The 12,172-nt window shown below is 36.8% G+C and overlaps 1 protein-coding gene across 1 annotated transcript in view; it reads left to right on the top strand.

Annotated features, from left to right (window-relative positions):
• The window catches only part of FBN2 (fibrillin 2), a 234,020-nt gene that overhangs the window by 173,308 nt on the left and 48,540 nt on the right, over window positions 1–12,172 (top strand). The window contains exons 32-36 of the mRNA XM_019924346.3: window positions 1,057–1,179; window positions 3,477–3,599; window positions 5,179–5,304; window positions 10,892–11,014; window positions 11,884–12,006. Coding sequence (XP_019779905.1) covers window positions 1,057–1,179; window positions 3,477–3,599; window positions 5,179–5,304; window positions 10,892–11,014; window positions 11,884–12,006 — 618 coding nt within the window. The remainder of the gene's footprint in view (window positions 1–1,056; window positions 1,180–3,476; window positions 3,600–5,178; window positions 5,305–10,891; window positions 11,015–11,883; window positions 12,007–12,172) is intronic.

The raw sequence follows: 12,172 nt of genomic DNA, 5'->3' as shown, positions 1-12,172 counted from the left end.
CTTATATTTCAGAGGTTAACCTTCAGCATCATTTGTTCCCTGGAATTTCTTGTACTTTCACCCACACCAGGTTGTGACAGTTATGTGATGAGTAACTGGCCCAGAGCATGTGTGATGCGTTTGTCTCTTCTCTGTGGTAGATGAGCACGGTCTCCGCTACCAAGCCGCAGACCTGGCTGCGTGCTTGGTCACGGAGTGGGAGAATGGGTGTGGAATCTGGCCCCCATGGTTCTGATGTGCTCCTGGTAGCTCTTGGGGCAGCGTTCACTTTCTCCTGCCCAAACAGGAGATATACGTAAGGAAGAAGCACCAAAAGACCTGGAGGAATCCCAGGTGTTTGCTGAGTTTTACAGTTCTTTTAAACTAACAAAAATTAATCTAAAACTTATATTTAGACTCTTTTCCTTCCTTTCTTTCCCCATCTTTTTCTCTGCTCTTCCCTCCTCTCTTTCCATTTGCTGTTGCCTTCTCTTCTCCCTGCCCAAATTTCCTCTCTTCGCTTTTTTTCTTTGTTCACCCCATTCATTTTATCTCTTATTCCTGTTCTCTACTAAATAGTTTTAGCCTTTTGAAGGGCGGATGGGGGTTGAACTCCCAGGGTCAGTGCTTTGGGCCAAATGTCCATCATTGCTCAAGGCTTTAGTGTGGTATTTTGCTCAGGCCAGGTGGTGGGTGACTTAGACTGCAGCCTAGGCCTTAAGCTGACACCTCCAGGAAAGAGCAAGTAATGAAAGAAGAACTCTGCATGTTCATATGTATGTGTACCACATACACAGACACTATATACATAATACTGATAAAAGCATCTGGTCATTTTCCAGAAAACATTTCCAGTGATTATTTTTATATATTCTGGCTGGCAGTTTCTTTCAGGGAAGGCCTTGTTTGATTTGGATCATGAACTTCCAAATCCTGATGGAGTCTAAACATATTAAAAATAAAAGTGATGTTAATGTTTTCTCTGTGTTTACTTTAAAATTTTGCCTATACAGAAATCTCTTGGAAGTAGAATTAACTAGGTTGTATCTTATCTTCATATTAACTACGGTTTCTCAGATGTGGATGAGTGTGAAATTGGTGCCCACAACTGTGACATGCATGCCTCATGTCTAAACGTCCCAGGAAGCTTCAAATGTAGCTGCAGAGAAGGCTGGGTTGGAAATGGCATCAAATGTATTGGTGAGTATTTTGCAAATGTAAATAACCTTCGCTAAGACAGAGAATCCCTAGAGGCTCTTCTTTGCACAGTTGTTAACCTACATACTTAAATAGGAACATGCCTCTTAGTTTCATTTATTCTCTTGAAAATTAAAGGCTGTCTTTCGTTGCAAGATAATTCTTGCCTAAGAGTTTCCTTTAACTTTGGTATAAATGATCAAATTACAACAGTATGCCTTGGCATCTGCTTTTTAATGTGGTGTTGTTCAGTAAAAATTATTTGATGTGCAGCCAGAAATCCAAACAGCTGTAGGATGAAACATGACTAATATATTTTTCCAGTTTTTTCATAGAGTAACAGTGAGATTTAAAACCCAGTGAAATAAATGAAGGGAATGAAACGATTTTTTTCAGATAACCTAGGTCTATAGTAAGTGGTCAATACCAGCTTCTTAATAGAAAATAGAATTCTTCTTCCAGAGAAATCTAAATGTCTTGGATTCCAAGAAGCCAGATTAGAAGGAGAATGTGAAGGCAGTTGCCATTCTCCAAGTTTTATAGTTCTTGACCAAAGTCTAATAAGTCCTTTATAGCTGTGAGGCAAGGAACTGGATTTTACCCTTGATGTCATTCATAGTGCTGCTTGGTACGTTCAGTGTTTTATGTGCCTCAACAATAAGGCATGTTGCAACTCGTAAAAATTATCCAGGTCTATCTAAAATACAAATTAAAGCAAGCAAAACCGACCTCCCCATGATTACTCATTAAAACCTGATAAGCCTGCAGCAAGAATTAAAGGATAATTTTAAGATCTCTTATTAATAATATTAGTTAATTTGAATGTACTTTCTTACCTACTCAATTGTTTTATACTTGTCAAATGTTTATGAGCTGACTCCAGAATTTGAGTTAACATAGTTTTTAAATAACTTTGCTAAGGAAGGTTCTCTCACGGTGTCACTAAGTCCACTAGCTACCCACTTGAGTCCAGCCATTTCTCTATCATTAATCTCACAACTTTTCAGCTATATCCCCATTCCCAGTTTTCTAGTCCCATTTGTTTACTGTTTTTCCCTCCTCTAGCCTCTCTTTTTTTGTGCTTCTTGTCCATCTATCACTCTGGCCAGCTATCGAAAAATAGCCTGCCGCTAATACAAAAGATTTAACCATGTCCAGGCACCTCTACTCCAAAATGGCATCCAAATCCCTCCACTCCTTTCCATCTCCATCCCCCTGCTCTCATCATAACCGTTCTCTCTCTCAATCTGCCCCCCACCCCAGCCCTTTCTCTCCGTTAGCTGCTAAAAGAACCTCCTCATATGTTGGCTTACTCCCTCTCTGGTCCTCCCGCAATCCATTCTCCACATTGCAGCCAGGTAGATTTTTTAAACCATGGATCTGATTTCTTCACAATTGTCATCTTAATCCATTGAATTTAGGATAAACTTCAGCTCCCTTCACATGGTTTACAAGACCCTATGGCATCTTCCCACTATCTCTCCAGCTTCACTTTCCTTCATCCCTGGTCTCCTACATTGTTCTTTGTCACTCTAACCTCCTTTAATTTTTGTCACATCAAAGCTCTTTTCCTTCTCAGTGTTTTCATACGTGCTGTTCCCTCTGCAAGGAAGACCCATCCCTACTTCTGTTCGCAGGTCAACTCTTGCTCATCCTTCAGATGCGAAGTTAACTGAAAATGACTTCCTCAGTGGAGCTTTCCTAATTCCTGCAATCCAAATTAGACACCCTTCTTATTTCCTTATACCTTGTAACTTTTCTTCATGGTACATGTATGACAGTATTAAATTTAATTGAATTCTCTGTGTTTAACATCTGTCTTTTCCACTAGACTAGGGGTTCCATGAGGTCAAGAATCACATCTTGGTTTCCTCATCTATAAAATGAACTTGAAAATTCTATGGTAATTTTCCTGCTCTGAAATTCAGTATTATCTTGAAAATTGACCCCTTTTTTAGTGATAAGGTAGCCAATGATAAAATTCACCCTCGGTAGAAATCGGAAAGAAATCTAGGCCTGGTTTTCTTTTAAACATTATAATTCTAGTTGATTAGACAGCTCACAAAACGCTTGAACTAATTATTTTGGCCCATGTTTGTAGCATGAACACTTTGGATCATAGGTCTGAGGTCTTAGAAAATTATATAGAACTGCAACTTGACCAGTAAACTAAAATACATTCCATTTGGCCAGTTTGGGGCCAGTTTACATTTAAATTAAGACAAATGAAAATCTTCCTGGGTGTTTAAATATTCCATTTTCATTTCTGAACTTTATTGCTATGTTCTCTTGACATGCAGATCTGGACGAATGTTCTAATGGAACCCACCAGTGCAGCATAAATGCTCAGTGTGTCAATACCCCAGGCTCCTACCGCTGTGCCTGCTCCGAAGGGTTCACTGGAGATGGATTTACCTGCTCAGGTGGGTGAGGTCCTGATTTTCATGCAACACTCTGTATGTTTTCATCATCAGAAGAAGACTGTAGTTAAAGGAGGCTGAAATCACTACCTCTGTTTTTACACTTGACTTAAGGTGAATATGTATCTTTTGCTTACATTAAACACAAAAACCTGGAAAATTTTTAAAATAATGGCATTTATTACTATCATGTACTCTTAGTGACTGTCATTTCCTTTTATTCATTAATTAACATAATGGTCAAAAATACAGGCTCTGAGTCAGACCATCTGGATCCAGATCTTGCCTGTGCTGCTTACTGGCCATATAGCCTGAAGTGAATGACTTAACTTGTGTGTCCTTAGTTTCTCCATTTTAAAATGGACATGGTGGTAATAATAATAATAAATACTATTTCCCTTTTTCTTTTATATCATTGAATGAATGACATGTTGGGAAAACTATACAGCTTCTTAAAATAAAATCTATGACCTACCCAATCACTGCTATTTATTGTGTTTATCAAAATCTCAGTTTATCACATGGTATTGAAAGGATTAAATGGAATAATACAAGTAAAGAGCTTAGAAACATGCATCATAAGAGCTTAATGAATGTGAGTAAATTCACTCTGCATTCCTTGAGGATAAAACATCCACTTATTATATTCACGTAAAAGACTAGATCATCTTGCTGGACATAAAGAATGATACTTTTAAGCTTGAGAGATAGGTGTTTCTCAGTTGAATTTCAGTGCACACTTTAAACCCCAAATTAAAAGATAGTTTTTTCTAATTAGTGACATCAAAAACACAGACTTACAGTTTTCTAATGCCTCTTTAAGAAAACATGTTTATTCAGTTGTAAAGCTTCCTTACTTTTAAACCTTGGGTACTGCATCTTTCTTAGCATGTCTCTGCACCGTGGTGTGAGGGCAGGGGCATGGCTTTGGTATCAGACACAGCTGGCCCTAGACCCTGGCTCAGCCGCAGACTAGATCACTGTGACTCCCAGGCATCAGTCGCCTCCTCTTAGCCTCGGGTTCTTCCTCTTGTAAACCTCACAGGGTTGGTGAACTAAGTGAAAACATGAACGTCAGGCAGCTAGCACACTCCTTGGCAAATGTTAGGCCCTAAATATAAGAATATTTTAATGAGATTATAATGGCATGAAAGAAACTTTCCTCACTCCCTTAGAGTGTTCCTTACTTGCTTAAAAATACTTGAACTAGTGAAAAAGTTGTTCATTTTAATACTGTAATGTTTTCAAATGAATTAACACCATTTTAAGATTAATTCCAATGTTCTTGGTTATATCTAAATGATGTTGGTGTAACACAGATGCATCAAATTAGCATTAAAGAGAACTGAGACAGATGTGAGAGACACCTCGTTCCTCCTGTTTATCATAATGGAATTGAATGTTAGGGCATAAACAGCTCTGCTATCAAGTTGTATACCCTTATTTAGGTGTATATGGATAATTGTTGTTTGATGTTAATGAGCACTAACTCAAGCCAGTGAGACTGGTTTAGTTATAGAGCAAAGAAAAAAATGTCATGAGATTTGGAACTTAATAGAGATGTAATTTGCTCCTTCAACAGATGTTGATGAGTGTGCAGAAAACATAAATCTCTGTGAGAATGGACAATGCCTCAACGTCCCGGGTGCATATCGCTGCGAGTGTGAGATGGGCTTCACTCCAGCCTCAGACAGCAGATCCTGCCAAGGTGGGTCACCAGGATTCCAACTCATTTCCAAGTTGGATCAACTACAACAAATGAAACCACAAAAAGGGCTGAACAGGCTCCACCTGGAAGCAGAATACACAGCACATGCTGCACACATAAAAGTCATTTGTTTAAGCATGGATTATTTTGCCGAATGAATAATGATGAAGGTGGCTTTCATCTCTTATGAAGTTTTCCTGGCCAAGAGCCAAGAGTTGGAACTTTGGCTTATTCGTTTTTTTTTTTTTTTTAACTATTTCTTTTTTTAATCACTAAATGAATGAAATGTGGATAAACTGTTCAGCTTTTAAAATACATTGTGTACCTCAATCACTGCTATTTAATGTGTTTATCAAAATCTAAGTAGCTCATTTTTGGCATTACCTTTATGCTTTAGTCAACTGTCTGTATGTCTGGGACTGGAAGTCCTCTTCAGGGACTCATCAAGAACTACACCTTTTGCTTAAGAGTCATGTCTCCTGCCTCTAAGTTATGACATCACCTACTTTCCTAGAAATGGGACTTCGTGACTAGTGTGATATCTTTCCAAGAAAAAGAATTTGGATTTTCTTTTACATTAGAGACTCAATTCACATTACATAGAGTTTGGGCCATCATTGTGTTCATAAAAGTACGTGAAAATGTAAATAAAGGAGAAGGATTGAAAACAATTCATATGCCATAAGGTTTTAAGAAAATTAGTGATTCATAGAAAACCTTAAAAAAAAACTCAGGCTAACTGCTAGCAAAGATTATAAAATGAAACCAGATTATAGGCTTTCCCTACATGAGTATCTAATCAAATGAACAGAAATAGTAAATGCCAGCGTGCGCGCGCGCAGACACACACACACACACACACACACACACACACACACACACACACACACACACACACACACACACACACACACACACACACACACACACACACACACACACACACACACACACACACACACACACACACACACACACACACACACACACACACACACACACACACACACACACACACACTCTTCACCAGCATCAACCAAACAAAAATTATGCAATCTGGGGTAGCTTGGAGTAGAGCCTGACTCTGCCCCACCACCAGAAGTGTCACTGAAGAAAGAAAGTGTGCCTAAAAGATCATGGCAATTTCCATAAATATCTACCAATTTGAAGAGAATCAGAATGAGAGAATGAATAGTAGGCTCTGGGAAGATGATATTAGAAACTGAAAGTATTCATGCTTCTACTTTGACCTGCTAGGTTGGGCAGAACCTAAACCATTTTATACAAGGCATCTGTAGAATGAGCTTTATTTTTTTCCTAGTCCTGGTTCCTTCTAAGCATTGAAGTCAATTAGTAGGAACTGTGAGTCAATGTGTTTATGGAATTACATGATTTATTACCCACGTCAGCTTGACAAGAATTGGTGGGAAAAGGGACAAGTTAGCAATAGCCAGACACATTTGCCAACATAAAATTTCAAAATTAATCCTTTATACATAAGACAGCATTTCCCTTTCATAATTCTGTTCCATTATTTGTGGCCTAGGGTCTTCCAAAACTTCTTGCAGAACCTCCCTCAAGGTGATGCTAAATAGTTTCTGTTTACTGTACTTCCTTCTCATGTTGGCTTTCCCAAAATATGTTGTTTCCATGGAGAGAAATCCCAGTTGCCAGGGCACCTGAGAGTGGCACACATGTAGCTCACCCTTTGCTCCATTTAACCAGATGCCAACTTTTGAGATCCACAAAATGCAATTCCATGGTTCTGCCTGTTTCTCTATGGTTTTGTCTTCTCTCTTTCTATGAGATCTGGCACATTTAGACAGTTTATCCTGAATTTATTACTTTAATTCCTTGATATTTTCCCATCTTATTATAAATTGATGCCCCTTTGAATTGATCCTCTAAACAACATTTTCCACTCAGCATCTACCTCTAATCATAAATTCTCAGAATTTCTATAGAGTTTAAAAAACTGCTGGAGTTGGCCATTTCCCAGTATTCTTCAGCAAAATGGGAAGGTACAGAACCTGCAAGAACCTCCTCAGGGACAGGTTAGGACTCCAGCAGATGGAGTAAACCCAGATGCAGAGCATTTAGTATGATTTCCGAAGAGAGAGCAGGGGCCAGGTTCACCAACAAAGAGCACACAGAGCCCAGTGGAGGTCCTCCCATCCGTATTTCTCCTCTTCCCCCACCTTATGAAACTCTGGGCCACAGAATAGAAGCTATAATGAAACCCATACCCCAAGCTGTCTTCCAAAGAAAGCCCAAATCAAAAAAGAAGGGAGGATGTCGAGAAGCTCCATCTAAACTGTATCTCAGAGTACGGTTGACACTTGAATAACATGGGGGCTAGGGACACTTACCCTCAGCATGGGGAGAAATCTGTGTATAACTTGTAGTCGGCCCTCAGTGTTCACAGTTCTCTGCATTAGTGGTTCCATGTCCACACATTTAACCAACTGCAGATAGTGTAGTTGCACTACATATGCTGTAGTATTTACTATTGAAAAAAATCCATGTATAAGTAGACCTGCACAGTTCAAATGTATGTTGTTCAAGCATCAACTGTATATAAAACTCTTGAAAGAGCTGACCAAGTAATGTGTAAACAAACTGAAACAACAGCAACTGTGCAGGTGTTCTATGGAAACAACAACAACAAAAACATACAAAAAGCAGATAATCAATCCAGAGTAGAGGAAAACTACTTAAGGAACAAGAGCAAATTTCGCATAGGTATATTGTACCTCAGATAACCTTAATAAAAACATATGATTGAACAAGTTCAAAGTGATTATAAAAACAGAAAAAAAAGACAAAAAGAGATACTGCAGAGTTAAGGGAAACAAAAAACGTGGACCAGTGCAGCAAAATAAGAGAACAATTAAATAGACACAGCAAAGAACAGAGGAGATGAAAATGTAATTACTACCATAGAGAATGGACGTGAGATAATCACAGTGAAAAAAAGGGGGGAGAGGATAAATTAACACTATTAGAGAAAAGACAAAGACCATAAACTTAAGTATAATGGGTGTTTCTGAAGTGAAGAGTCCCTAAAAATTGAATAGAAAAAAAGTATTAAACAACCAAACATTTTCCTGAAATAGAAGAAGGAACTGAATATACAGAAAGAAGTAAATCATTTTTATTTAACCTTATTGAATTTGTCAACTTAAGTAATAGAGATTCTTCAAACTGCAGATAGAAAAGGCAAGTCATGAACAAAACAAACATTCAGTACCAACACACATTAGAATGCTGCCCTCACAGTTATAAGGACACATGTGACAAGAAAGCTATACCTCAGAGTTAGTTAATTATAAAGACAATAGACAGGGCTTCCCCGGTGGCGCAGTGGTTAAGAATCCTCCTGCCAGTGCAGGGGACACGGGTTCGAGCCCTGGTCCGGGAAGATTTCGCATGCCAAGGAGCAACTCAGCCAGTTGCACCAGCAACTGAGCCTGTACTCTAGAGCCCACGCGCCACAACTGCTGAAGCCCGCGCGCCACAACTGCTGAAGCCCTCGCGCCTAGAGCCCATGCTTTGCAACAAGAGAGCCCACCGCAATGAGAAGCCTACACACCGCAACGAAGAGTAACCCCTGCTCACCGCAACTAGAGAAAGCCTGCGCGCAGCAATGAAGACCCAACACAGTCAAAAATAAATAAATAAAATAAATAAATTTATTTTTAAAAAAAAGACAATAGACATATCCTGACAAGTGAAATAATTCAGAAACAAACCACCTGTGGGATCTCCCTTCTTGTCTTGGGCAAAACAAAAACAAAAACAAAAAAAACACACAACTTATCAGCAATGAAAAACAGCCAATCAAGAAGTAAATGGAGAAGTGACAATAAAAACATTATTGTTTCCTTTAAAGAATTAGTACTAAATGCTGTAGAGATTATGGTAAATGCCATGAACATTTAAAAAGTGAAAATAATATGAATAACAAAAATGAGTTGGAAGCATATATGGATGCTAATTGTTAATCATCATTGTATAGAATCCATTAATACTGTCTTAAAATTGTGTTTGAATTTTAACATAAAGCCAAAAGATGATACAGTTTTAGTGTTTTCATCAATTCTTACCATTAGAAAGCATTTTAGAAGATACTGAGATAATGAAAAATTGATCTGATGCATGGAAATTGTTTCAGCTTTACTCTCTGTGAATATGCACTGAGAAATATCAATGTTTGGAATGGTGTTCATCCATTTACAATGATAATTCTGGATAGAAGCATTTTTGAGTGATTTTTGTTCTTGCTATCTTATTTTCTGTGTTTCATATCTTTTCTGTTTCCTATCACCACTTTTCTGTATTGTTCAAATTTCTGAATATGCATCAATTTTATAAAAACAAGGCAGTATTCTCTTAAAATACCTTATTCCACGCAACTTTTACGTTATTTAAATGGAAGTTATTTCTAATAAAGTTCACTTATAAGTAAAATGCATATGCAGAAGGCTGATAATACAATTCCACTTCAATTTATAGATTAACACAACTCAATTATAAACTAACTTAATGAGTCTTTACTGATTTATATAAAAAGAATAACTTTGTTTATTGCCCCAACACAAGTAAAGAAAACTTTACACATCAATTGAACTTCTAGACACAATTTGAACTATACTTTAAATATAAGATAGTTGCAATGCTTTATTTTGACAATCATAAATGACCAAAAGACCCATTTATACTTAAGATATAACTGTCTCAAGACAGCATTTTAGAATGACTTGTCTAGTCTAGCCTAAAATGGCATGCCTGGTCTGCATTCTCAGGATATGAGGTAATTTGTGTACAAAAATGTCCATCCTCTTCCTATGAGTAGAAATACAGATTACTTCTACAGCTGTACAGGCACACTATGCCTTCATTTTCATACGAATGAGGAGTAATAACTTCTTGTTTATTTTGGGTTAAAGCTTCATGGAAGACTTTCATAAACTGAATTTATGATTTCAGTCCAATAGAGATATCTTAATGAGATTTGGAGGAATGTGGGGCAATGGATGATCTTATTACACACTACTGGGAAAAAACTTCTTTCCCTGTTTATAACTGACTTTATTATAACAGATCAGATTACATAACAAGAAAGAAGTTTAAAAAATTAAACTTAAATAATTTAAAAGATATATTTAATATTTAAAATATTTATGTTGTATATTTTGTATGTTGTAGATGTTTATAAAACATCTGTTTTCACTTAATTATTATAATCTTTGAATTTGTTTTTATCTTTAATTTTTTACAATCTTATTCCTTTAACATGTTCATATTTAATTTCTAAAAGGTTTTTATGCCCTAGGCCAATTTTTTTCTGAAGTATTTTACAGGTCAAGACAGTAAAATACTATCAATAAAATAAGATAATATTCTTTCATATTTCTGACCCATATAAACATTAGTTGCTTGCCATTTATGTGACATCTTTGGTCAAAGAAAAAGAAAATTTTTTGCTGCATAAAAACATCTGAGGAGATAGAATAATTTATTAATGTCATACAGTAAATCTAAATGTCTTTGTAATCAAGAGATTACTATTTTTTTTAATCTCCAGATATCGATGAATGCTCCTTCCAAAATATTTGTGTCTTTGGAACATGTAATAATTTGCCTGGAATGTTTCATTGTATCTGTGATGATGGTTACGAATTGGACAGAACCGGAGGGAACTGTACAGGTATGGCCAGTTAAGGGCTTGATTGTGTTCTTATTAGTTGAAATGAACATTTTGTGCTAGATATAGAAGTTCCTCAAATTTCTGCTTAGCCTGCTATGCCTTGGGCTATGCATTTTTTTGAAAAAGAAAATTACATTCTGATACATTTATTGTTTTATTATTTTTTAATTAATTTTTATTGGAGTATGGTTGCTTTACAATGTTGTGTTAGCCTCCACCACACTCTAGAGCCATAGAGTGAATCAGCCATACACATACAGATATCCCCTCCCTTTTGGACTTCCCTCCCATTTAGGTTACCACAGTGCATTAGGTAGAGTTCCCTGTGCTATACAGTATGTTCCCATCAGTTGTCTATTTTATACATAGTGTCAATAATGTATATGTGTCAATCCCAGTCTCCCAATTCCTCACACCCCACCCCTTTCCCCCTTGGCTGATACATTTATTTTTAACTATTGAATGGATCCATTGTAATATAAACAACTTAATATTAAATATCCAACACGAAATTAGTAAAGTATTTCTTTGTATGTATTTGTGATGTCCACATATATGTACAAATATATAATACATATGTTTAAGTTTAATTAAACAAAGTGATAAAATGTTTCTCTTCAGAATTGCAACGTTTCATTATAATTTATTTATTAAGGATATTAAATGATATCATCATGAATACTGTGTGACTGATCTATGGAAACTGCTTTAGGTGTATAGAAGTATTTCATTTTTATTTCATTGTTCTGAGTCCCTCCTAAAGATTTTTAGTCTACTGACTTGCAAACTTTCCACCAAATTCTTCGGAACAGCAGTATGCACAAGGAAAGTAAAGATGTTAATGTGGGCATTTTAAATGTTTTTCCTAGATATTGATGAATGTGCAGATCCAATAAACTGTGTGAACGGCCTATGTGTCAACACTCCTGGTCGCTATGAGTGTAACTGTCCACCCGATTTCCAGCTGAACCCCACCGGTGTGGGTTGTGTTGGTAAGCAAAAGCTATATGAAACAAATGAATAGAAGTACATAGAGTTAAATACTCATACTCTCTTGTGATGACCATTTACTACAATTAACTTGAGAACAAAATAGTAGTCCTTTACCTGAAGAAACTCTAGATTACCAAAATATATGGTCACTTTTATCCTGCTTAT

This window comes from Tursiops truncatus, chromosome 3 (genome assembly GCF_011762595.2).
Source record: "Tursiops truncatus isolate mTurTru1 chromosome 3, mTurTru1.mat.Y, whole genome shotgun sequence".
Classification (NCBI taxonomy): domain Eukaryota; kingdom Metazoa; phylum Chordata; class Mammalia; order Artiodactyla; family Delphinidae; genus Tursiops; species Tursiops truncatus.
This window is presented reverse-complemented; position numbering and strand designations above follow the sequence as displayed.